At 38.4% G+C, this 25,209-nt stretch overlaps 2 protein-coding genes across 7 annotated transcripts in view; one reads left to right on the top strand and one right to left on the bottom strand.

Annotated features, from left to right (window-relative positions):
* Nucleotides 1-19,537, bottom strand: part of LOC131683992 (titin) — a 48,255-nt gene extending 28,718 nt beyond the window's left edge. For 2 of the 4 annotated variants that reach the window (XM_058966435.1, XM_058966438.1), the window contains exons 1-2: nt 19,382-19,537; nt 3,480-4,537 (exon numbers count right to left, since the gene is read on the bottom strand). In XM_058966435.1, the coding sequence (XP_058822418.1) occupies nt 3,480-4,440 (961 nt within the window). In that variant the 5' untranslated portion in view covers nt 4,441-4,537; nt 19,382-19,537. The remainder of the gene's footprint in view (nt 1-3,479; nt 4,538-19,381) is intronic. The other 2 variants (XM_058966437.1, XM_058966436.1) reach the window with 2 other exon arrangements.
* The window catches only part of LOC131683993 (trichoplein keratin filament-binding protein), a 122,854-nt gene that overhangs the window by 28,861 nt on the left and 68,784 nt on the right, over nt 1-25,209 (top strand). For 2 of the 3 annotated variants that reach the window (XR_009304599.1, XM_058966442.1), the window contains exon 2: nt 19,483-19,501. Coding sequence is in view for 1 of the 3 variants with exons in the window: in XM_058966441.1 (XP_058822424.1) it covers nt 19,971-20,000 (30 nt within the window). In the remaining 2 variants the exon portion in view is untranslated. Of the gene's footprint in view, nt 1-19,482; nt 19,502-19,837; nt 20,001-25,209 lie in introns of those variants that run through there. The other variant, XM_058966441.1, reaches the window with a different exon arrangement.

The raw sequence follows: 25,209 nt of genomic DNA, 5'->3' as shown, positions 1-25,209 counted from the left end.
ACTAGCATATCTGGGATGCTGTTCAATAGAGTGGTGACGAGTATACTCTCCGAGCTACAGAGAAAGTGGCTATAAGGGACCAACAAAGTAGCGCCAGCGGCTAGAAAGTCGTCGGAGCACCAGCGAACCGGACGCCCTGCTCCATCGAAATCGCAAAACTGACCTTGACACCTGGTTGGTTGGCTCGGTTTCGGGAGAACTTCTCTTGCCGGAGAATTCCCCGTCGGAGTATGCTAGGTTCATCGTCGGGGACCAGACCGAGTAGTTCGCGCACGAATCGGGATCTCAACGAGCAAGTGATGCTGAATGGTACAAGAAGATAGTTGCGGTGCTGACTGGCACAAGGAAGCCGAAGTGCTCGGTAAATTAGACAATCTGAAGTTTGCCGCCCAGATTGTCTTCGTAGGGGAATAGCACCAATTCTCGACCCATAAATAGCTTTCCGGCTGCCATGCAGAAACTGCCAGTCTGTCGAGAACTGGCGGGGTATCGAGGAGTGGTACTGTAATCCTACTGAAGGAATTAATTACTAAGTAGTTGGATTAGAGTTGGTGCTATGCACATAAAAAACCCCTCCCGGAGTAATGCCGTAAGGTAGTGCCGGGGAGGAATCAGGTTCTGGACAAGAGCAGTTGTTTTAGCGGGTCGGGTTGCAGCCCAAAACCGTTCCCTGAGATGTACAATTTTTCCCACTCAGGGATTTTTTCTGCACTGTAAAAAAATATACAGACATTTTCCGATCTTTTCGAACTGAATTGAATGGTATATAACAAGTCTATTTTTAAAGAGAGATTGCATAGTCTTTATTTATAAGAGAAAGGCAAGAAGGTTCAATAACATTGTATGGAAAAATGAATCTAATTTTTCTGTCTTTTGATATCACAACTGAACTTAGCATCTCAAACTTAGCTGAACTTTTCAAACAAATTAAGCAACGTTTTATTTTTTTTTCGAAGACCCACCACTGTGCGGCGCTAGGATGGTAGTCGTTTGAAATGGAGAAGTGTTGTTAAGTTATTATATTTGTTACTATGTTTCAATTGCCGCAAGGTTCTACTGTATCGATTTTGTTGGCTATTTTCGGCAAATTTAAGACTTAGAGAAACGAAAGCAATAAAATTGAAGGACAGATAGGTATTCTAGAGCGAATCAGTTTTAAACTTAGAGTGGAAAACTAGGACTAGGTAGGCTCATATGGACATGATCGAAAGGAAATGTGAAGAGTCCTTCTGCTTAGTAGGAGTTGGGCGTTGCACCCAAGTCTACCGCACGGTCTTTAATAGAACATAACTCATCATTATGTTTTAACGCCAACACCGGCGGTAAAATTATTATATTTATTATATTTGCTTTGTTGATCACTGTGCTCTTTCATTGTATAGAAAACGCGGAGAGCGGAATCAGATTGCAAGAGACAAAAGAGGGTGGGAGGACTAACGGGTGTTTAATAAAAATGAGGATAATCTTTCTGTAATTAATGTAAAGAGCGTAATTTTTTTTCTTTTCAAGAGAATTATTCTCTGGACTCCCTAGAAATGGGTTGCATGTTTCTTTTCGCTCGGGTGCTGTCAGTTCAATCAAAGATGGCGTCGAAACAGCAAGCACTCCGCGAGCGTGTTGTACGGTTTCATGAAATGTATGGTCATCGTGCAAAAAAGTTTACGGTAGAACACTTTCGAGACGAAAACGTGGCCGTGAGTACAGTTCACCGGACTGGCATCCCTGAGCGTGGAGCGGAAGGCCGGTAGCGGACGTCCGGCGAAGATAATGACGAAGAAGAAGAAGAAGGAAGCGTTGAAAAAGTTGTTCGACAACAAGGACGGAACGAGTTTGCGTGACGCCGGCCGAAAATATCACTGCTCCCATACCTTGATTTACCGAACCCTCAAGATGGAGGATATCAACTGTCGGAAGAAGATTCGATCCCTCGAGTACACGGACGAGCAGATAGCGATCGTGAAATCGCAGTGCCAGTGGATGACGAAGAAATACCGCGGGACGTCGTTCGTACTGGACGATGAAAGCTACTTTCCGCTTTCGACCACATTCCAGGAAATGACGGCTACTATTCCAGCGACAAGTCGATCACATCACCCGAAGTAAAATTAAACACAAACATAAATTTGAAAAAAAAGTTATGATGTGCATCGCCATATCGGACAGATGGATTAGCCGTGCTTCAAGCCGAGCAATCTGGCCATCAATCAACAAGTGTACCAGGAGGTGTGTCTTGAGAAAATTATTCTGCCGGAAAGGAGCATCATACGGATGGGAAGTACGTCTTCTGACCGGACAAGGCGTCTTCCCATTACACCAAGAAGACGCTGGAGTATCTTGAGCAAAAAAAGATTTATTTATTTTATTTTGGCGGGCAAGGGATACGAAGCAGACCACTACTATCCGGAATTGTATCCGGAAGATGGACGTCAGTGCTGTCTAGCGCTCTTGCGAGAGCATCGCGACTAAGCTGCGTCGTACGGCTGACCAGGGCACCTTCTCCAATATTTATTAACGATTTATTGAAGAATAAACATTATGTTTTTAATAAAAAATACTCAATTCGATGGAAATTTTTGTTTGTTTTTTGACTACATGTCTGAAACAATTTTCATTTTTTATAAACACCCGTTAAATATAGCCTGCTGAAAGTTGGATGTTAAGGTATCCAATAAGCACGCCAACAGCAAATTTTCAGTAATTCCATTAGCGAGCCAACTTTTTCTTGACACTCTCAGGTGGCAAACATGAACCGATGTGTCTATATTCGCGTATAGAGCGACTCCTCTGACTTCGATTTGCTTTGAAGAGCTGTGTCAAAAGCGTTAACTCCAACCCGTGAGGAGATGCATATCGTGTGGCTATGGCAAAGATCAGAAGTCCAATAGCAGCTGTGCCCTAACAATTTATTCCAGTTTATTCCAGAACACTATCCAACGATATGGAGCTCAATTATACCACAATGCGAGGGTAGAGTTCCGGTACGACGCCCGTGTTAAGTGATGCAAGTCTCCAACGAGGAACATGTAACAGGGGCGAATTGTTTAATGGTGAAGAAGCGACTGCTCCAAAAATATCGTTCCGCTGGTTTTGTTAGAACAATAGCTCTACTTGTTATACATGGTCCCAAACACTCATTTGCAAGTTATTTATCTTTCATGTTCAGGAAAAGTTTTTCACTAGTGGTCTACTTTCCGTATATTTGCGCACATGTCAGTGGCGCCATTATCGCATATGCGACGATAGCTCCAACGAAAACGTATTTAAAATGACAGTTTAAAGTTGCCAAAGAATTGTTTTCGAGTGTTATGTCTGTTAGTCTTATCAACGGTTAATTGTTAGTCTTCAGCAAGCAAACACCGTATTAAGATAAATCAAAAATCTGGCAGGTTCCGCCTTAAACATTTACCAAGTTGTCAATTTAATAAAAATACATAATTTTTTTTTTCAAAGCACGATCAAGTACAACAAATAATACTCACTTCTTTTACTGCTTTCCGATTTCAGCATCGAGGGTTTGTGTGGGTACGCTTCCTCCTTGTTGGGAATCTCCTCGAGCAGTGGTTTTTCCACCTTTTTAAGCTGCACTTCTGGTAGTTTTTCCTTTACACGTGGTGCCTTCAGATTCGAAGGCACTTTTCGCAACTGACTACGGAAGTTCTTCGGTTCCGGCGATGCAGAACGTTCCTTGATCTGCTCCGACGGTTGTCTAACCACCTTCTTAAGCGGAGGTTTGATAAAGGTTTTCGGTTCCGGAGAGGATGATTTTTCCGACTTGGAAGATTTACTCTCACTGTCGGTTTTCTCCGGGCTTTTGGTAACTTTCTTCAACTGGATTGGAACTTTCGGTTTGGGAGGAGATGGTTCCCGTTTCGGTTTGGGTGGAGATGGTTCCCGCTTCGGTACAGGTTTCTTAACCGGTGGAGGTGGTGGAGGAGGAGTTTCCTCCTCTGATTCCGTTTCCGTCTCATATTCGGTGCTACCCTCTTCTTCTTCTTCCTCTTCTTCATATTCTTCTTCCTCTTCGTCGGATTCGGGTGAAGGTTCCCTCGGTTTGGGTTTCGGTTTCACGGGGGTAGCAATCTGTGGAGCCGTGTTCTTGATGATCGGTTCCGGTTTGATCGGTTTGGTCAGGGGTGGCGGTACTGGCTTTTTCTGTTGCACCACCACCGGCACCTTGATTTCTTTCGATTGAAGTTTGGCGGCCTTTGCTGGTTCGCCATTTTCCTTGGCCGATGTTGCCGCAGGAGTCACTACCTTTTTCAGTATCGGCGCCGTTTTGCTTTCAGGTGTTGCTAACTTTTGGGTTGGTTTGGAATCTTTAGGATCCGTGGAAGCGTTGCCGGTAGAGTTTTTTCGCGCCCACGCTGGCGGAACGTTCTTATTCACTGTTTCCAATCTATCTTTTAACCAAGGAGGTCGATTACTTCCATTCACTGGCATGATATCACACACTGCCGAATCACTGCACTGTTTTACCGGCAAGCTAAAAACAATTACCGTTGAATCACTGAAGCTTCTGATTCACCATCCGCTGACGCTGCCAAGCAAATTTATAAATCATTTCAGAACAGAAGGCTAATTTGCGCGGCGTCCTTTTCCGTTTCTCTGCAGGTCAAGTGATTGTTGAAGCGAAAAACAGTGGGTCAGTCATTGTCGTGAAGTCGTGAGATCAACAATGAGCACTTGTCATGTAATAGTATCAGTCTCTCCTTACAAAAGCCAATCGCACAGACTAAAGTTGCTCAAAACGAATTTTACGTGGCAGAAAATCGAACAAACTCAAGACTCTAATCACTCATCGGCTAAAAATCCTCATGATGTTGATGACGTTGGCAAAAGTTATCTGTTTCAAAGTACGTTTGGTATAAATCGGCGGACGAATCGTAAAGTATTTGTGTGATACTTCCTAAAAATAGCGGGTAGTATCAAAATAAAACTGCGGCATTTCAGAAGCAAGCGTAATGAAAACATTTTCCACCCACCGCGTACCACCACCTGTCTGCCAGTGAGATTTGATTTTTTTAAGCACGGTATGAGATCACTCGATCACGACAGGAGATACTAATCGTGAGAAGCATCGAGCTCGATGTGATACTTTATTAAAATAGGGTTATCAACACTAATTTTGAGCTATTTATTCTTATTCTTGAAACTATGTACTATTTCTGCACACGAAAAAAATAATGTCCACAAAATGCTCTATTCATGATTCTGGAACAATTCCATACATATTCCATGAATTCTGGAACAATATTGTTTTTACTTTACGAAAATAAGACCAGGAAAAAACTCATGTGTTTTGTAATTATGTTCAATTCTCCTTCAATAACGCCGGGATAACAATTTTATTAGTGGATTTTTTTTTGTTTTGTGAACTTCAGTTACAGCTTCTGCCACGTTATTATCAAGATGTTTTTCTGTACGTGAATTAGTTCACAATTTTATAAACAGTATTCATAAACCTAAAATGGACTCGTGATTTTATTCATAGATTTAGAAACATTATTCAGAGTCGAATTATACGACATGACCAATTCATAATTTATTACATCTCGATCATGACCTGACCACGAAGGTTGTGAATTAGTTCACGAAATCTAATCAGTATGGAATTTTCTCGTGAATTCATCCACGAAATTCGGAATATTATTCATGAATCCTTTTAATCCTCGTGAACTAATATTGTTTATGGATACGTGAATTCGTTCACAATTCCTAGCATATTAGTCACTCCCTAGTCCCCTATGTCCGACTATGTTTCGATTAATCGATTAACCGCTATGGTAATCGAATAATTTTTAATCGATTGGCAACAGTCTGATAATCGAAGTAATCGACAATCGAAGTAATTTCGATTATTGTTGCGATTAGTGGCAGAAAACTGAAAATGATTGATTTGAAACAGCTCAATGAGCTAGCTCATCGGAGCCGCGGGTCCTTTACACACTTTTACAATGGACGAATATTAGTGGTTGTCCGTACGCCTTGTATTTCTCCTTGTTGTAATACACTTTTATATTATCATCGCTATTACTTCCTCGATATATTATGTTATTTTTTGTATCTTGCATTTACGGGTCACGAGTGTGAATCCGCTTTCGTTAGTATTAGTTTCCTTACTGATGGAGCACTTTTTTGATTCTACTAACATTATTATAGTTTGTTATTGAAATTAATTTGCTTATGCGAGTTTTCTTAGCGATTCCAGAGTATGATATTAATTTGCCTTGCAATTCAGTATTCAGTATGATAACACGTATTAATTTGCCTTTCAGTTTACGCCTTTTGTAACGGTAACACCATGTGTTTTGTATGATAGCTTCAGGTCGGAAGGAACGAGTAGGTCCAACCGCATGGTCGCATCTTTCAGAACGGATTTCACCTCTCCGTATTCCAAAATGAAATTATTTATAGCCACATAGCAAATACCCGATACCAGATCATAATCATGTACCTCGATTCTCTTATTATCCGTATAAACGGGTATCTTACTTTTTATGCTGTCACACACTACAACGTGTTTAGATAGATATCTAAAGTGAATCCTTTTTTTCAATTAGATGAACGTCATACTGTATGCCTAACATGGTGGAACTGGATAAAGGCGACTTTCTTAAGTCTGTGCTCCATGTTTACCCTTCAAAAGTTTCATATTGCGAATACTCGGTCTTATACGAAAAGATCAAGCGATATTTGACTTTTCTCCATAGTTCACCACGGCAAGACTAAAAGTTTCTTTTGATCTTCATGCAATGCACAGTGGAAAAAAATGTACCCAAAGCACAACTTTTTTTTGAAAAGGCTGGATGACGCTTGTCAGAAAATGTGTTTTTGAGATAAAAAATTGATTGTTAGTATTTACAACGACCGCACGGTACGCTATCATGTATGTTTTGCCCCAATTCCCTCTTTCGTTTGAGTTTATGTTCAATACTGAATATATAACTCGAAAAAAGTTGAATGTGGCTGACCAAAATTGGTATTTCTTATGTAAAAAAGTCCAGAGAACCGGTTGAAGATAATTAAGATAATTTCACGAAATGTATGAAACCATTGTACCCCAATTCTTCGCACAATTAAAGTTAATTCTGGCTTTATGTTTCGGTAAAAAGGTATATGCAGCTTTAATTGATTGATTGTTTTTATTTACGTGACTTTAAATAAAATTATTCATTCGTCACAATAAGATCAAAAGTTGTGATTCTTATGTATAAAAGTCCAGGTTATCATTTGAATATAGTTTGACTGAACGTTTAAAACGTGCGTACCCGTTATATCCAAGCAAACGGAAAACCCACAGTAACATAATCGTATGATCTGAGAAAATGATGGGTGGTTCCCCCTACAATACCCCAAAAACTACCCCCACTAGCATGTACTTGAAATGGGTTGCACCCATGAAATATCCCATAAAATAACCCTAGCTTCCAAGGACGAGGATCATGAGCATGGTCCATTGAACCCATCAAAACACTTTGATTCAGTATACTGGATTATAACGATAGACCATGCGAACTAACATTAATGGACCATTCCCAAGTAACAAATTGAGTTTTATGGTACACTTGAAGATTAGTTTCATAAAACCGAGAATAAAACCAACTACTCTACAACACTACTTCAAGATAACCATAAACCCCTCTTAAGACGAAAAAGACCCATACTAAAGAAGGTTTTCTTAAAACTTTTTGGTAGTATCAATGCATTCTTATAGTGGTGTTCAAGAGCTGCTTAAAACTAATAGAAGACTACCATAAGTCTTGATAGTTTTATGATTTTCTTCTTCAAGAACACTTCTAGTGCGCTATGAAGCTGCTTTGCTAGACAGAGGGCGAAGGAAAAAAAATCTATCCACGACGCCATTACTTGTCATTGGATTTAACTGAAACAGCCATGAGATCTTATTAAAACTAATTATTCTTGGTCTAGAGTAATAGCAGTTTTTCAAGATCGTGATTAATTCATTTTTTATTTATGATACACTTGAAAAAGAGCTGTCAGACTTTAACAAAATTAATTAGAATTTTTCAAGACAAAACTTTGATGGAACGTCGCCATAAATCCAGTCTAACATTGAAAATGTCAATATTGAAATGAAAATTTCTATGATTAATTACTATGGTATTCACAATTCCATCTAAAAGTTGATAAATTATTTCAACAACGCATGTTAAATAGAGCTATGCGTACCTACAGATTTGCAAAGTTAAATGATTTAATCGTCGAGTTTACTGTTTACAGTTTGTTTGTTTATCATGGAACGCTCTTATTCACTTCGTTAAAGCTTTAAGAAGGTTTTATGGTAGCATTCTTAAGGTACATTTAGCCTCAACAAGAATGTCATAAAACAATCTTTTTGTTTTAAGGAGGTTGAAAAACGATGTCTTAAAAAGGGGCTCTAAGAGGCTCTTGACTGCTCATAAGACTAATTACTCTTATGAAAAATGTAGTTTTATGGATATTTCTGCAAGAGTTCTTGAAGCACTCTTAAACCCCGTTAAGCATATAAAACTAAATGCCCTTCCCATAAGCAATATTAAAGCCAGATTCACTCAGTAATGCCTTGATAAAACTACCACAAAACTTAAATAAAACCAATTAGCATTAGGATTGTTACTTGGGTTGTTTATACCACAAACGAAATAGAGGAATTTATGGAACGACCATTAATTCCTCTATAGTAGGACCATAGATAGTTCTTAAAGAGACCATCTATTGCCTTATTATTAAACCATACATTGTTCCATTACTCCCATTTCTTCCCTATTTCTAGACCATGATTTACCCCACTGAATTACCACGGCTGTGGCCCATAATTTTCCCCATAGTTTTACCATACATTGCACCACAATTTTCCCATTGATTACACCATTAAAGTCCTTTGATTTTTTCCTGCACACTGTTAAAGGTCTTGTGTAGAAAATTTTTGATTGCGGTGGAGACCCGATTTTATCAGCTTCTGATTTTATCAGCCCCCGATTTCATCTACCCCCGATTTTATCAGCTTTTTGACCCGATTTTTTCAGCTTCATATGAAAAACGATAGTTAGTAGTTTTATGGGCTCTAGCAGACGAACCAAGTCGAATTCGAGTAAATCCTTTCTTGGGCATATATTTCTTATCGATTCGAAAAATGCAAGAAAAACTTTAATTTTTTTTAAATTTTGCGCTGTCAGACCCCGCTTAAGGGGAACTTAAAGGAAATAATCAGAAAAGGTTGCAAGGATATATCTAAGGAACAAAGAAGAATGTTTTAAGAGCTTCGGTTTATTAAAAAGACAGAAAAATATATGTCCCGATTTTATCAATGCCCCTGTTTTATCAGCTTAAAATTCGCCAAGGGGCTGATAAAACGGGTCTTTACTGTAGTAACAATCACATGTAATATCGTAATGTGTGTAATGCTCAAATTTGTACTTGTGTGATTGCGATTTCATATTCTGTTAAGTCAACGTTAAAAGATCAAAGTGATCTGATTTTGAAACATTACTCTTGATAGAATGATTACCTGTATTAGGTAGCGGCCCTGGACATTTCAGTTTATTCAGTTCACAGAAAGAAGTTCTACGAACGGCTCAACATATGATAAAAGTTGTACGTACGGGGTAACGCACCAGTTTTATTTCATTTACACTTGGTGGCTAGGTAATCGATGAATTTATCTCACGCGGAATATTGAAAATCTCCTTGTAATAAAGAAAATCATGAAGACCGAATGTCAATCTATTAAAACTCAAGTGGTCGGTGTTAGGTCAGACCGAACTAAGTGACAGTGCATTGATTTCGAGAAAAGCGCGCTTAAAGTTAGAATCGCAGCATCCTTTACATTATAATTGGAAAATAATTTTTACCATAATTCTTATTTATTGTTTCATATTTCAAATCTGGTAAAAATGGAATGTAGATGAACAAATTCTTTATCTAACATTAACTCATTTTTTATGTTTTGCGACTTGGTCCGGTCTGACTTAACACCGACCAAGTGTACTCGGGAGTATACTTCTGTTGATGTAGAATGAATGTATTCAATTTCACATCCATTCTATTTATATAGAACTGTTATTGAACTGCAATTGAAGAATAAAATTCAATTCATTCGATGATGATATTTTGAATCATGTAAAATAGTCGCTAGAAAAACTAACGACCTAACTGAATGCTGCTTTTGAAAAAATAACTGGTTTTTCGTTTCTGCGTGCCCCAGTTCAGTTTATTAGTGTGATGAAAAATCACAGGTATTTTTTTTTTCAAAGCAGCATTCGGATAGGTCTCCTAGCAACTATTGCTAGCTGAACGTAAAAGTAAGTAGGGTAATATGCCTATTTTCACCAAACTAACGAGGGTGCCTCTCTAATTCATTAATTACTCGGCCTACAATCAAAGGAATGCATAAAAATTGGTATCACCAGCTTTGCTTCGTTGTTAAGAAGCAGTCTAATAACACAACTACCCTGAAAACAGTAAAATTCTCGTGTTTGAGCGCAACGAAAACTCGAATCGAGTGCCCTATTGTTGCGCTACCATTTGAATCAATACGTTGAACAAAGATGGCAGACACTGCTCTAACCAACGGCTTTTTTGAAGCATTTGACATTTTGTATTTTAAGAGAAATTTAACACTCTTGAATTACACTGCGAAACAAAATTAAAAAAATTGGGAGCGGAACGAAAAAAATGGCGAAAGTTTGAGGTCCCAGGAAACCCCTGGTGCAGAAATTTTTGAAAAAAATTGGAGCGGGGCTTCACAGTTTAAAACCAAAGTTTGTATGGAGAACTAGGGGTGTTCAAGAGGAAAGATTTCAATGAAAATGATCATCCTAAATTTTCGCATAAAGTCTTACATAAAGTGCTTATTACATCGAAAAAGTAATCTATGCAAGTTTTTAGCTCAATCGGACATCGTTAAGAGGGTGCGGCGTTTGAATATTGTTTTCATAATATAAGAAAAAATCCAAAGGGAGTACATGAAATGTTGAAAATGAAATGTTGAAAATGAAATGTTTAAATCGAATTTTTTTGTCGAAATATGTCTAAAAATAACATGAAACATCAGCATCTAGTCTCAAAACAAACGAAAACCGCTGAAAACAAATTATAATTTTTTTTTAGATCCAAGGACTTGGAAATTTTTGCAAACATGATTCGAAAATCGAAAATTTTACTGTAATGCTCTATGATTGAAAAAAAAATTCCCATCGAACTGGGTTTGGGAGCGGCACAAATAAAAAGATGGCAGTGATTTGGGGTTCCGCCTAAATCATGGTGAAGAAATTTTTGAAAAAAATTGGAACCGGACTTCACAGTTTAAAACCAAAGTTTTGTGAAATTTATGAAAATAACATCTTTTAGTTGAAAATGTGCATTTTTGATCGAGTTTTTCCAACGAACTGGGCTTGGGAGCAGAACAAATAAAAAGATGGCGGGAATTTGGGGTTCCAACTAAATCATCGTGAAAAAAATTTGAAAAAATTGGAACGGGACTTCACAGTTTAAAACCAAAGTTTTGTGAAATTTTTGAAAATTTGCATCTTTTAGATGAAAATGAACATTTTTGATAGATTTTTTCAATCAACTGGGCTTGGGAGCAAAACAAATAAAAAAATGGCAGGGATCTGGGGTTCCAACTAAATCATCGTGAAGAATTTTTTGAAAAAAATTGGAACGGGACTTCACAGTTTAAAACCAAAGATTTGTGAAATTTATTAAAATAACATCTTTTAGGTGAAAATGGATATTTTTGATCGAGTTTCCCAACGAACTAGGCTTGGGAGCAAAACAAATTTGGAGTTCCAACTAAATAATCGTGAAGCATTTTTTGAAAAAAAAATAGAACGGGACTTCACAGTTTAAAACTAAAGTTTTGTGAAATTTAGGAAAGTAACGTCTTTTAGCTGAAAATGGACATTTTTGATCAAATTTTCACAAGGAACTGGGCTTGGGAGCATAACAAATAAAAAGATGGCGGGGATTTGGGTTTCCAATTAAATCATCGTGAAGAGTTTCTTCATGATGATTTAGTTGGAACCGTAAATCCCCGCTATCTTTTTATTCGTTCTGCTCCCAAGCCCAGTTGGTTGAAAAAATCGATCAAAAATGTCCATTTTCACCTAAAAGATGTTATTTTCCTAAATTTCACAAAACTTTGGTTTTAAACTGTGAAGTCCCGTGCCAATTTTTTTTTCAAAAATTTCTTCTCGATAATTTAGTTGGAACCCCATATCGCTGCCATATTTTTATTTGTGCTGCTTCCAAACCCAGTTCGATGGGAATTTTTATTTTAATCATTGCACTAAAATTTTCGAATTATGTTCGCAAAAATTTCCAAGTCCTTGGATCTAAAAAAAATTATAATTTGTTTTCAGCGGCTTTCGTTTGTTTTGAGACTAGATGATGATGTTTCATGCTATTTTTAGACATATTTCGACAATTTTTTTTTTCCATTTTCAACATTTCATGTACTCCATCCTTTGGATTTTTTCTTATATTATGAAAACAATATTCAAACACCGCACCCCTTAATGATGTCCAATTTAGCTAAAAACTTGCAAAGATTACTTTTTCGATGTAATAAGCATTTTATGTAAGGCTTTATGCGAAATTTAAGATGATCATTTTCATTGAAATCTTGCCTCTTGAACACCCCTAGTTCTCCATACAAACTTTGGTTTTAAACTGTGAAGCCCCGTCCAATTTTTTTCAAAAATTTCTTCACCAGGGGTTTCCTGGGACCTCAAACTTTCGCCATTTTTTTCGTTCTGCTCCCCGATCGTGTGAAAAGTAAATGGCTTGGAAAGCGATAGATGACTTTTATCGAACATTTTCTGGCTAATAGTCAAAATTTGTTGACAAAGAACTAAAATTAATTTTTTTCTGTGGTTTTATAGTCAAACCTGATATAAAAAGATTGTTTATATCTATATGGATTGTTTCCATGTACGTGCCAGCGTTGTTTAAACTGACTGAAAAGATGCAGATAAATAAAATCATTTTCGCTTTTAATTTATGTTAATAAAACGTATATTAAAAGACAAAATAAACGTTGCTGATAGAAGTTGCTAATATTTAGACATGGATTGGTCTTTGATTTTGACAGGTGCAATCGACATATTTTACCTTACTTGAACAAGTCACATAATCAAAGATACGGATAGGATAATTTAGGAAGAGATGCTGCACCTACGCATTTCGATCATAGAGTCGTATTCATCAACGTATTGAGTTTTTCCTTATAGCTTTCAAAAGAATTCCTGGCAAACAGTGTTTGTGTTATTTATCCGTTATTTATATTATACATAGATACTTTATAATTTAAGATAAAATTGGTGAACATTTTATTGATTGACTGGTGCAATTCCGGTTATTAACGGTTAAAAACTATCATTCCTTTATCCAATATTTTAAAAAGAAACCCTTATATTGAAAGTTTAGTCGAAGTCACAACATATATTATAAATGAGTCTATTAATCGACGAAACGCTCATCGCGGTTTCGTTTAAAAGTCCTTATTTTGATTTAATTGAATGAAACCAAAAACCAGTTCGGGAAAGTATTGCAATCTTGCTTACCGTTCTCACGCTTACACTATGTATAACCTAAAACATCGATGTTGTGGGAACCTAAGAATAAGGGTCCTCACAAAAAAAATCGTTGAACAATAGAAATGATGTGAATAATATTATGACAGGCTCTTAAACAAACTATCTCCTAAAACCGCTGAGTAAAATTAAAATTTTACAAGACTGTGCTCAGCAAACCCTACAACAAATAGCGCAGGAATCCGAGCGGTGTTTTTAGATTTTTTATGCGACCTAAAAATAATTATGTGATTCTCAAATTTCATGGTCCGAGATCGCCGCCACCGCCCTCGATTCCACGCACTCTCTGTTTGTTTACAAAAGCATCTCAGCCTCTTGTCCCTGGCCGTATGCCGCTAATTTCTATTTTCCAGTTGCTTGTTTTATCGGTGGTTGCACACTAACTGGTGGTACACTATGTACGAACGCTGTTCCTGTCATTTTAATGAAACAGTAACACTCTAGGGAAGGACGTCAGTCGTTCGTTGATCATGGTTTAATTTTGGCTTTGCTTTCCACGCATCAATCTATTTTTTTTTTGCTCTTGCCTCGAAAACGTTGAGACTGAATTGAATATGTGTGAACAAGTAATTTCAAATGCTAGTGAATGGAAACGCATAGTTGTTTGTAAACAAGAGTTGCAACAATCCCTACCTGAGACGATTTGCCACCTGAATAAATCCTTTATCGGATAAGATTTAAGCTATCTAATCTTACGACTCAGCATAAAAATGAATTTTCTTCGACTTGGGACGTTCAAGGACTTATATTGTTTCAAGGACAAATTATTCAGTGGGATGTTTCAGTTTGTGAAGTTTGATCTTTTTTTGCCAGCAACAATTTGTCTTTCACATTGTCCGCTATATTAGCTTCGGACACTTGGCCTCGTTTCGCTTCTGAGTGTTTCTATTGTCGGTGGGTGTATCGTTTTTTCCGTTTTCAGTAGCTGGCATGGATAAAAACAATATCATAATTCATCTGTAACACGAATGTGTAGTTCGTACGTTGAAAACTGTTTGCTACCTCGAATTGGTAGCAATGTACTCCCATTTCATCACATCATACTCATGGCACAAAATATATTATCAGCCTTTTCAAAAGTTTCATAAAAGATATTTCACGTTCGTGCCAATAATCGATCAGGTTAATAAAATCGAGTGTCATACTTATTTTCATGACTGCAGTAGATATAACAAACGCATTTTTCTTGTTTCATTACCAGTGACGTTTTAGAGAAGGAGGTGGTCCTTGAACAAATATGTATTTGGTAATGAAAATAAATAAATTTGCAGTTTGCTTCCCATCTCTACGCGGAATAATCGCAGGCAAACATACACATACAGGAGTACGACGTGACGGTCCAAAGCCATAGTAAAGAGGATTTTATTCCATTCCGCCGACCGTGTTGATCGAGAATGTGTGAAATTCAAGGCTAACGTTTGGTCCATCCGCTGCTTTTGAACACAGTTGTTATACTGTTTGCAAACTTGTCCACGTAACAGGAAATGTAGAATAAAAATGAATATTCCAGTTCTTTTTCAAAAAAAAATTGTGAAGCTTTGTCAGCCAATACTTGAAGCGATTGAGTTTGTTGTAACGTATTATAAGTAGGTGGAAAATGACAATCAAGACGTTTTGGATACATTATCTTTCATTGACAATGACATCAAAATAAGTAATTCGCTTATGTCTGTCTAGAATATACTTCTGTGATAGAAATTCATTGTATGTATAGTGAATACACACAAAGTACCATACCAACACATAGATACATAGCTCCAGTATAAATAGGGCCATAAGCCTATTTTCGTCCAGTTAAGAAGAGGTTTGCATTATTTTTTGAACATCCTTTAAATGAAACTAGATTATCTATAACTTTCCTTAGAATAAAGTATCGGTGTACTGTTTCTTATATACAACATATATATTATATATGTTATATTCTGTGCATCTATTCTCACTGCAACAATCCAACTTGCGCATCCTTGGTGTGCCAATTTTCACCGCATCGGAAAAAACCGTTGAACCGTAATCCATTGCGTCGAAAAGCTTCTACCTAGATACCCAGATCATGGGAGCCATCGCATGTTTTGTAATGCGAATCAGTTAACTTTTTCCCCAATCAAAACAAACCTTAACAACACACCTTTAAAAAAAGCCTCATCAGTTGTTAGCAGAAGAGCTTCCAGTATTGCTCCCACAGGAAATAACTATGGGAAGGCTAACAACTGATAATGACTAGTTTCACATCAAAATGGCATTATCCCGAGCCGCATTTTATGTGCGGATGAAAACAAATGCTTTGCAATCAGTACTTGCTCCAAATTTGAAGCAAATCGGACAAGTCTAGCTACCGGACCAACGTGCCTGAAATTTGTATGGAGTTTTTCGACAATTTACATGGAGAAAACGCACTAGCTGGCATTTGCGCCGATAGGTGGCACTGTATGCATCATATTATCACTGTAAGTGAAAATAAGAAAGATGATTTAATTGTCTGCAACTTTGTCGAAGACTGTTAGTCAATCCGGATTTGTTGAAAATAATTATGAAACTTTTAACGAAGTGATTTTGCAGTATTTCTTCCGAACATCTCGATATTATATCTCTCTTCTATAAAAAGTTAATATTGACGCCCTCTATGCGGCCATAGGTGGAACTAAAAATTTCTAACCAAAACATAACTCGCATTATATACTAGAGAAGGTCAGGTTCGGTTTTTTAGACCCGAAATCCGGACCCGACCCGAACCCTACGGGTTTCGGGTCGAGTTCGGGTTTTGTAAATTTAAATTTCTCGGGCTCGGGACAGGTTCCGGGTTTTCAAACTTGAATTTCTTGGGTTCGGGACGGATCCGGTTTTTTAAATTTTAAACATTCACACCCAGCCTCTTTTTGTAGCATTAACTTTACTTTACTTCGTGATATGAAAGGATGACTACATTTTACCACATTTAAATCGCTAGAATTCGTTATATTTTCTGATGCTCAACTATTGTATTTTTTCTTCATGTATAACATTTTTATTATTTTCATTTTTTTTTAAACGAGTACTCATAAGAGAGCATTCAACAATAAGTGTTTCACGTCCAAAATCTCTGTGTGATTTATTTTTCATTATAATCATCAATAAACCAAGTCAAAGTAAATTTATCAAAAAATATATTGGTTCAAGCAAGTAGAAATCTACGGGAAATAGAGACAACCCTAGTAACAATTGTGGTTTTATGATAGTTTTATAGTCACTGATAAAACTTAGATTGTACTTGTAGCGTGCTATAAAACTTTAATTGTTACTTGGGAATCTATCAACGATGGCACTCATATGGTAATGGTTTACTAGCGCCACTATGCCACTATCAAATCAGCGGTACATATATGAAACAAGTACTTTCTGTCATATTTTGCTCCCAGGCTAGGCCGTTACATGATCCGGATTCCTTCATGAAAATACATGAATCTCCACTATTCAAGAAAAATACTAAATATACTTTTGCATATAAAATAGTTAAAATAATCCATAAAGAATTGTAAAACGATCCATAAAAAAGTTGTCCATGTTCCATAAAACAAAACTGAAAATCCATAAAACAGTGTGAATGATCCATAAAAATCCATAAAACTTCAATGGAACAAGAAAAATTATTTAGCAAACATTTTCATCAAATTTATGGAACTTTTTCTAACATTTTACTGCTCCATTTTGTAATACCGTGGAACATTTTTGTCGATATTATGGAACATATCGACGTGTTTTAATGTACATTTTTAATATTTTATGGATCAATTTCAGTTAATTTATGGCGCAAAATGTATCATTTTATGGAACATTTACAATATTTTTATGGGGCATTGGTTGACTTTAATTGCTCTTTTACTACTATTTTAGTGCTCTTTTGCGACCATTTTATGGTTCAATTTTACATAATCTATGGATCAAATCACCCTTTTTATGGATCATTCGCACTGTTTTATGGATTTTCAGTTTTGTTTTATGGAACATGGACAACTTTTTTATGGATCGATTTTCAATTTTTTATAGATCATTTTTGTTGTTTTAGCGGCGCAAACTTAGGGCTGCCTTCAAGGTTTCCATCTTCAACACATTTCCCCTAGAGACAATAAATCAGTTTTAATATTCAGATCCCATTGATTATCTAGCATTTTGCAGGTGAGTGAGGGTTACATAGTTTTAAAATACAATTTCTAGCAACCGTAAATAAATGTATTCAGCCAGTGGCGGATCCAGTGGGAGGGTCCTGGGGGTCCAAATCCCCCCACCCCGAAAATTTTCAACTTGTTGAGAAATTTAAAATTAGTTTCAATTTTATATTATTTACAAACTCAAAATAATTTTAAAATTAAATTTGACTACTAAATCTGATTTTCATTAAATGAGGCTTTGACGCAGAACATATTGTACAATATTCCTTCCAAAATCAAAATTTCGAACCCCTCCCGAATTTTTTTGTGGATCCGCCCCTGTATTCAACTAAAACAATGAAACATATTTTGATTCTTCAGTATTTGAACTTTCTTTATTGTGCATAACAAATATTAAACTACGCACTTTACTCTCGCACGCTTCGAAGCAAAAGCTATTGCGTTAGTTATTTACGTTACTGGGTGGTTCGGGAACGCCAAAACACTAGCAATCGTAGTTTAACGCCTCGAAATGAAACCAAATGTCTATTTTTGCTGCAACCCTACAATACATCTGTCCCATCGATATTCTCATTTACTAACACGATGTTCTAGTCGCGCTTCTACCCACGTACCACTCCGATGACGACAGATATTCATTCAGTGTAGTGGCTGATCGTGAAGATCCAAGTTCGCGAACACCCGCAATGCACGTTTTGGACAAAAACCCACATAATCGCGTCTGACAAATGATCGCGCTTTTCCAAGTCGCATTACAGTACCGCACTGGGATCGAGTGTATTGAAATTCTGTTGACGTTAGGGTAAGGTGTCCTTCGTCAACCAAGTTTTAGGAAATGTAAAAGGCGAATTCAGTGTATAAGGTTAAATGCAGATTTGTTTTACGCTTACTACCAACACATGCCCAAAGTACACCTATTGATGTTTCTAAATCGATACAGTCCACCATGGAATAAATTCTAATAATCCAATAAGTTGTTGAGATAGCGGGGGAAATGATACTTCGGTTAAATAATAATCAACAAAACGATTAAATTTTAACCATTTGCCAATGCTTAACACTTTCTCGAATCTACTAGCGATGAATAAATCCAACGACATCCGACCAACGAATTAATGGCGTTCACTTTTTATAACGGCAACAAACAATGCACAGACTTTGCTCACTAAACCCTCTATTCCCAAATAGCTGATGATGGTGGCAGCCATCACGGATTTTCGGATTTGCATGCGATGACGTCATTTTAAGTCGAGAGCTTTTCCTTTCGTCGGTTCTGCGATCCAGTCGGTCGGTGCGTACGATGAGTGTGTATGTGTATGCGACTAGCGAGAAAATTTTCAAATATCGAAAAGATGGTGGAAAATTAGCCTTCTGAAATTCCGTTCGACATCACTTTTTCTCTTGCTTCTGGGGTCACAAAAATCATCTAGGTCGAAGGCCACAAGTCACTGTTTGCCTTATTAATCTGGTTTAAAAATTGGAAATGGACTTATTTTGTCTTTCTTAATGTTCAGGTGACATTTTTTTTCTTTTTCGACGACGACCTATTTTTCACTGGCATGTCATAATTTTCTTCTTCTTGCGAAAATATAAGCGTTTCTAACTCTTTTCGTCTTTCACACTTAAATTACTATTATCACACACCATAAAATACACTTGCAAATAATTCACCATCCAATAAATTTCAGTTATTTGGTACAATTGAAAAAAAAATCACTCTTCTTCTTTTCTTTCTCTGATTGCAGATTTTCACTTCACGTTGCGGTAAGTTTTCCACGATTGCCACGCGCACAGAGCCACTGCCTCGGACAAACTGAGCTGAATGCGGTTCGTGAGTTTTTCCGTGATCGGCGATGAATTCGCGGTCCAACAGCTAAAACGAGCGGCACAAAGTTGCACGAAAATCGCAAAATATCTGGTGTGCGTGAAATGCGCGGCGGATTTAAATTTAACCACCATGCGCGCGTGTTTCACGAACAACAAGAACAAGCAGAAACTACCACAGGCAGAAAAGAAGTAAATATTCGCTGCAGTTTTGTGCGGTCCTTTGTGGCCGGCGGTGACGGCCGCTGTCTGTTGTGAAACGTGAGAAAAAGAAAAACCGCCGACAGACTGCCACCAGTCGTGAAAATTTGTTTATCGTCAGCGAGTGAATGGCCGCGCCATATGATGGAAAGGTGGTGGTAGTGGTTGATCATATGGTTTCGGCAGGCGGCCGTCGCCGAGCGCGGAGATGCTGTTCATTCACGAGCTCGTGCAACAGGTTTGCTAGGGGTGCTAAAGCTTGGTTGTTGAATAATTGAATATCTGACATCTTTCGGTTGATAAATTCGCGAAACTTCAAATATTTGAAGTTTGTCGAATATTTTTATCAGAGTTTATATAAGCGATTATTTTTCTATTTGTGAAACAGGTTATAGATACGTTTGTCAAAACATCAAATAACTTTGCTTAAGCCGGTAGCACATTGCGACCAATAATAGACAAATAAGTTTTACTGTATCGATTTTGTTAGCTATTTTTGGCAAATTGATGACTAATAGAATCGAAAGTTATGATCATTGAAAGCCTGATAAGTATTCTAGAACGAATCGATTATACACTTCGAACGGAAGACTAGAGCCAGGAAGGCTTATTTGGGCATGAACGAAAGAAAATGTGATGATTCATTTGCCTTTTACTTACTAACCACTTGGTGTTGAATGAATGCATACGCACATGGTTGATACTAGCAGTATGGGAACAGGGTTGTTAACGTTGAATTCAACTTTACCGCCGATAACGATGAATTCAGCGCCATTATCGGCGTTGAATTTGGCGTTGATTTCATCGTCATCGTCAACGCACTTCGTTGAATTCAACGTTAGCGTTATCGTAAATTTTCGCGTTGATTTTTGTTTTTCGTCCTTTTTTTTGTCAGAGGTAGTATATAGTGTATTCAAAGAAAGTTTTATTTTATATTCAGCAACGTTTATAGAAAAGATATAATTTTATTCTGAAGCACTTTTTTCACAAACGTAGATCCAAAGAGAAAGTCTGTTTTTGCACCATCGCACGATCGTGACGGCCGGTTAATCTCCATTGTTTATGCTATGATTATGCCTAAGCTGACCAACCGTACGGAATTTGGGAGGACAGTACGGATTTTTTGTCGTGTGTCCGGAAAAAGTACTTGTACGGATTTATCCGGAATTTGCACGGAATTTTCAACCTCGGTAGAAGTGGAAGTACTCCCGGGACAGCAAAAAATCTTCCACAAATGAAAACAGACTAAATAATGTTGTAAACTAGTTTCCCAGGTTCCAAAAATGTAATTAAAAGCACAAGGAAACCAGTGGACAAGCGTGCTAAAAATCGATTTTTGCAAATTTTCTTATAAACTTTGGGACTAAGTAAACTTTAAGATTTTTTCTAATATTAAAGAAAAAATTGAATTTTTTTAATATTAAAGAAAAAATTGAACTATCCGCCTCGATTATTTGTTTAAGCCGTTTTCTCAAGTTGGTTGGTATTTTGAAATTCAGTGTCTAGCAGCCGCCAAGTCGTTCTAACTAAGTCGCAATTTACTCGATTAATTTTCGTTTTGAAAAGTATAGTGCTCGATGTAGACATTTGATTCAACTCAATTTGCCTCCTATGAAGGTATCCGTATTATACATTTTCTATTTTTAATCTTTTTCGGAACCAAATTATTACCGCTGCAGTTCGACTGTTTTCTGTAGTTCTGAAACATAATATGATTAAAATCTGCAGTAGGAATTCTTTCAAATTTTCCGTTTACATATATAGATTAATAGTGTTCCCGAATGGCAACAATACGTAAATCAAATTCCGTAAATTTGAACAAACTCAACGCAAAAACGATAATTCAATTTATTTAGAGTCCGTTAAATTTTCCCTGCCGATTAGACACGATATATCTATATACAACTTCATCGATTGCTTCATTTTACTTACGTTTAGTATTTTCACTTATTTCCGTCACTTCCGGGAAATGGTCTCGTACGGTCGTCTAACCCTACATATTTTATTGTTATTTAGGTTTAAGTTTTATAAATATTTGCTTTACCTTATCATGAGCTCGGTTACCTGCGATGCTTCAATAGCACGAACTAGCTGTAACAGTCCTGTGATAAATTTTAGGTTAAATTCATTGCTTTTTTATCTTTATAGCACATTTTACCTCTAGCCTTTAATAAACTCAACCGTACTATTAATTATAAGAATTCAGCACCGTACTTTTAGCTGTTAATCCACTCCGTACTACTATATATAAGCAACCTTAAAACAATCCTAAACCGTACTTCTAGCTATTAGAGTTTCAATTTAATTTCGCTTTAATGACTATCTCAAACCACTTTTTTAATCTCGATATCTTTCTTCGTCGTCGCTATCCTTTTTTTTTGTTTGTTTACCACTGACTTGTCAGTTACCCGCTGTCCCGCTTGCAGCTGGGGCGGCTGACCTCGTTGAGGGTAAATTGATAACGGAGGCGCGTTCGCATGTTGCGTAACACTCCCCCCCAGTACACAGGCTCCGGTTTCCTGTGTTGCGAGCTCTTGTATGAGCTTCTCCTGATCTAGAGAGCGAATTGCTTCGGTCAGTTCACGATTTGCTCCAACGAAATTTGTTCCACGATCACTGAATAGTTCTAAAGGCGTTCCACGCCTGGCCATGAAGTTCCGCAACGCCATGATACAGGAACTGCTATTAAGCGTGTGGGCGATCTCTATATGGACGGCACGGACTACTAGGCACGTGATGAGTACACCCCATCTCTTCTCAACGCGTTTACCAACGACTACCTGCATCGGGCCAAAGTAGTCGACACCAGCATATGAAAATGGTCGAGAATATGCTGCAAGCCTTGCCAGCGGAAGGTCAGCCATAACGGGCGGTCGCGGACGAGCCCTAGCATTCATACAGGTCTGACATTCTTGCCGTACCTTGTAGCAGACTCTTCGCAACTTCGGGATTCGGTACTTCTGGCGCAATTCGTTAACTGCTGTTTCATGGTTCAGGTGATGGTAGCGCTCATGAAAGAAACGTACGATAAGTGTGGTAATCGGGTGTTTATTCGGTAGCAGTATAGGATGAGCGGAGCCTGGCTGTATGAATTGGCAACCAGCCGCCCTTCCAAGCATGCGAAGTACCCCATTATCGTCTAGGAACGGTGAGCATGTGTAGATCGAACTGTGCTTGGGAATACGAGCTACCTTTCTTCCGTCCACATCCTTGGAACGCAATAGCAAGGACATTTCTTTACTAAACTCATCTAGCTGTGCTTGTATATAGATCAAGTTTTCGGCTTCAGATAACTCCCTGTGTTTGAGGATTCCGATCGTGGGTGTACTCTGATGTATTCTAGCCCGAATATTGCTGTAAAACCGGCGCATATAAGCAACAACTCGGACAAGCTTTCGCCAGCTCGAATATTTAGCAAAGTTAATGACTGGAACTCGAACAGCATGAAGGTTTACCGAATGGTTGATTTCTGTTGTGGTAGTTCCGTGATTCATCGGCTGAGGTGGCCACGAACTTCGCTGCTGCCACATGAAGAAAGGCCCGTTAAACCATCGGCTTGATGGCGAAATATCAGGAATTCTTTGCCACTTCGTGCCTTCATCTGCGACATTCATTTTTGTCGGAACCCAGAACCATTCCGAAAGTTCACTGTTTTCCAAAATTTCGCCAACTCTGGCGCCGACGTACTTGCTGTATTTCCTGTGATCCGAACGCAGCCAACAAAGAATATCTCTCGAATCAGTCCAAAAAAACCGTTTTTGTACTGCTATTCGATGCGTTTCTCCTATCGCCTTCGCCAGGCGTGTTCCAATCACTGCTGCTTGAAGCTCCAGTCGGGGAATCGAAACGTACTTTAGTGGCGCTACACGAGCTTTGGCAGTGACGAAGGCACACTCTATCGTGTTGCCCTCTTCGTACCGAAAGTAGGCGACTGCTGCGTATCCGTTTTCGCTTGCATCGACGAATACATGCAGTTGGATTTCATTGGATTTGGCTGACGACGTTGTCATCGTTCGATAACACCGAGGAACGGAAACTGTTTCGACGTTGTGTAACACACTGAGCCATGTTCTCCACTTCTCGAGTTGCTGATCTGCTATTGGTTCGTCCCAGCCAACATTAGAACGCCAAATATCTTGAAGTAGGACTTTCAAGAACATCAGCACGTTTGCGAGAAGCCCAATCGGATCGTAGACTGACATGAGGATTCGCAGCACCTCCCGTTTGTTTGGGGCTTCCTGTCCAGATAACAGCTCGTGCTTGCATCGTTGCGGAATTTTGAATGTGAACGTATCACTGACAGTATCCCACCACATGCCCAGAACTTTCTCGGTTGCTAGCTCCCCAGGCTTGTTCAAATCTTTTTGAGAAGAACTGTGATCACCCATGACATCAATAACTTTTTTCGAATTCGACAACCATCCCCGGATTTCAAACCCTCCTTCAGCGTGTATGAACCGTACATCCTGCGCCAGTTTCACCGCCTCTTCTTCCGATTCGACGCTATAAAGCATATCGTCGACGTAAGTTCCGTTACAGATCGCCTCCACTGCTTCTGGAAACTGGTTCTTAAATCGACCTGCGTTTAGATTCTTGACGTACTGTGCGCTGCTGGGAGAACAACTCGCACCGAACGTCATCACCTGCATGATATAAACCGTTGGGGTATCGCTGAGGATTCCATCATTCCACAGAAACCTTTGGCAATGCTGATCTTCGTTGTTGATCTGCACTTGATGGAACATCTCGCGAATATCCCCTGAGACCGCTATACGATACTCACGAAACCGCTGTAGAACGTTTGGAAGAGGCGTAACTTGATCAGGTCCTTTCAACAGAAACGAATTTAGTGAAACGCGGCCTACCTTGGCTGCTGCGTCCCAAACCATGCGAAGCTTTCCTGGTTTATTGAGATTTACAACTGGAAAGATCGGCAGGTACCACGAGCGTCCCTTATGCATTGCTTCTTCTTGCTTCGAAAGTTTTCGAATATATCCTTTCGCTTTGTAGTCCGCTATCTTCTCCTGGAGAACTCTTGCCAATTCTGGTTCCCGTACCAAGCGCTTGGCCAAACACTCATGACGCTTCAAAGCCATAGGTTTACTGTCCGGCAGCTGGATGTCATCATACCGCCACAGTAAACCGGTCTCGAATTTTCTTCCTAGTTGCTTCGTGTTCGACTGCAGTAACGTCATCGCCCGTTCATCATCTTTTGACATCAGCGACTTCCCAGTAAGCTGAACTCCGAGGCTATCCAGGGAGAAATAGTTCTTAACAGTAGAGTTCAACGCATCGGACTGGCAGATGTGATAGCTGTACGTACTATCGCTGCTGGACGTTGATGGTTTTACTACTGAGCACGGACCGTAAACTAGCCAACCTAGTCGAGTCAATACGGCGGTAGGCTGATTTTCACTCCCTTCTCTTGAGTCGAGTGGATACTCCAA

Source organism: Topomyia yanbarensis, chromosome 2, assembly GCF_030247195.1.
Source record: "Topomyia yanbarensis strain Yona2022 chromosome 2, ASM3024719v1, whole genome shotgun sequence".
Lineage (NCBI taxonomy): Eukaryota > Metazoa > Arthropoda > Insecta > Diptera > Culicidae > Topomyia > Topomyia yanbarensis.
The sequence above is the reverse complement of the archived record's forward strand: the minus strand, read 5'-3'. Positions and strand labels throughout refer to the sequence as shown.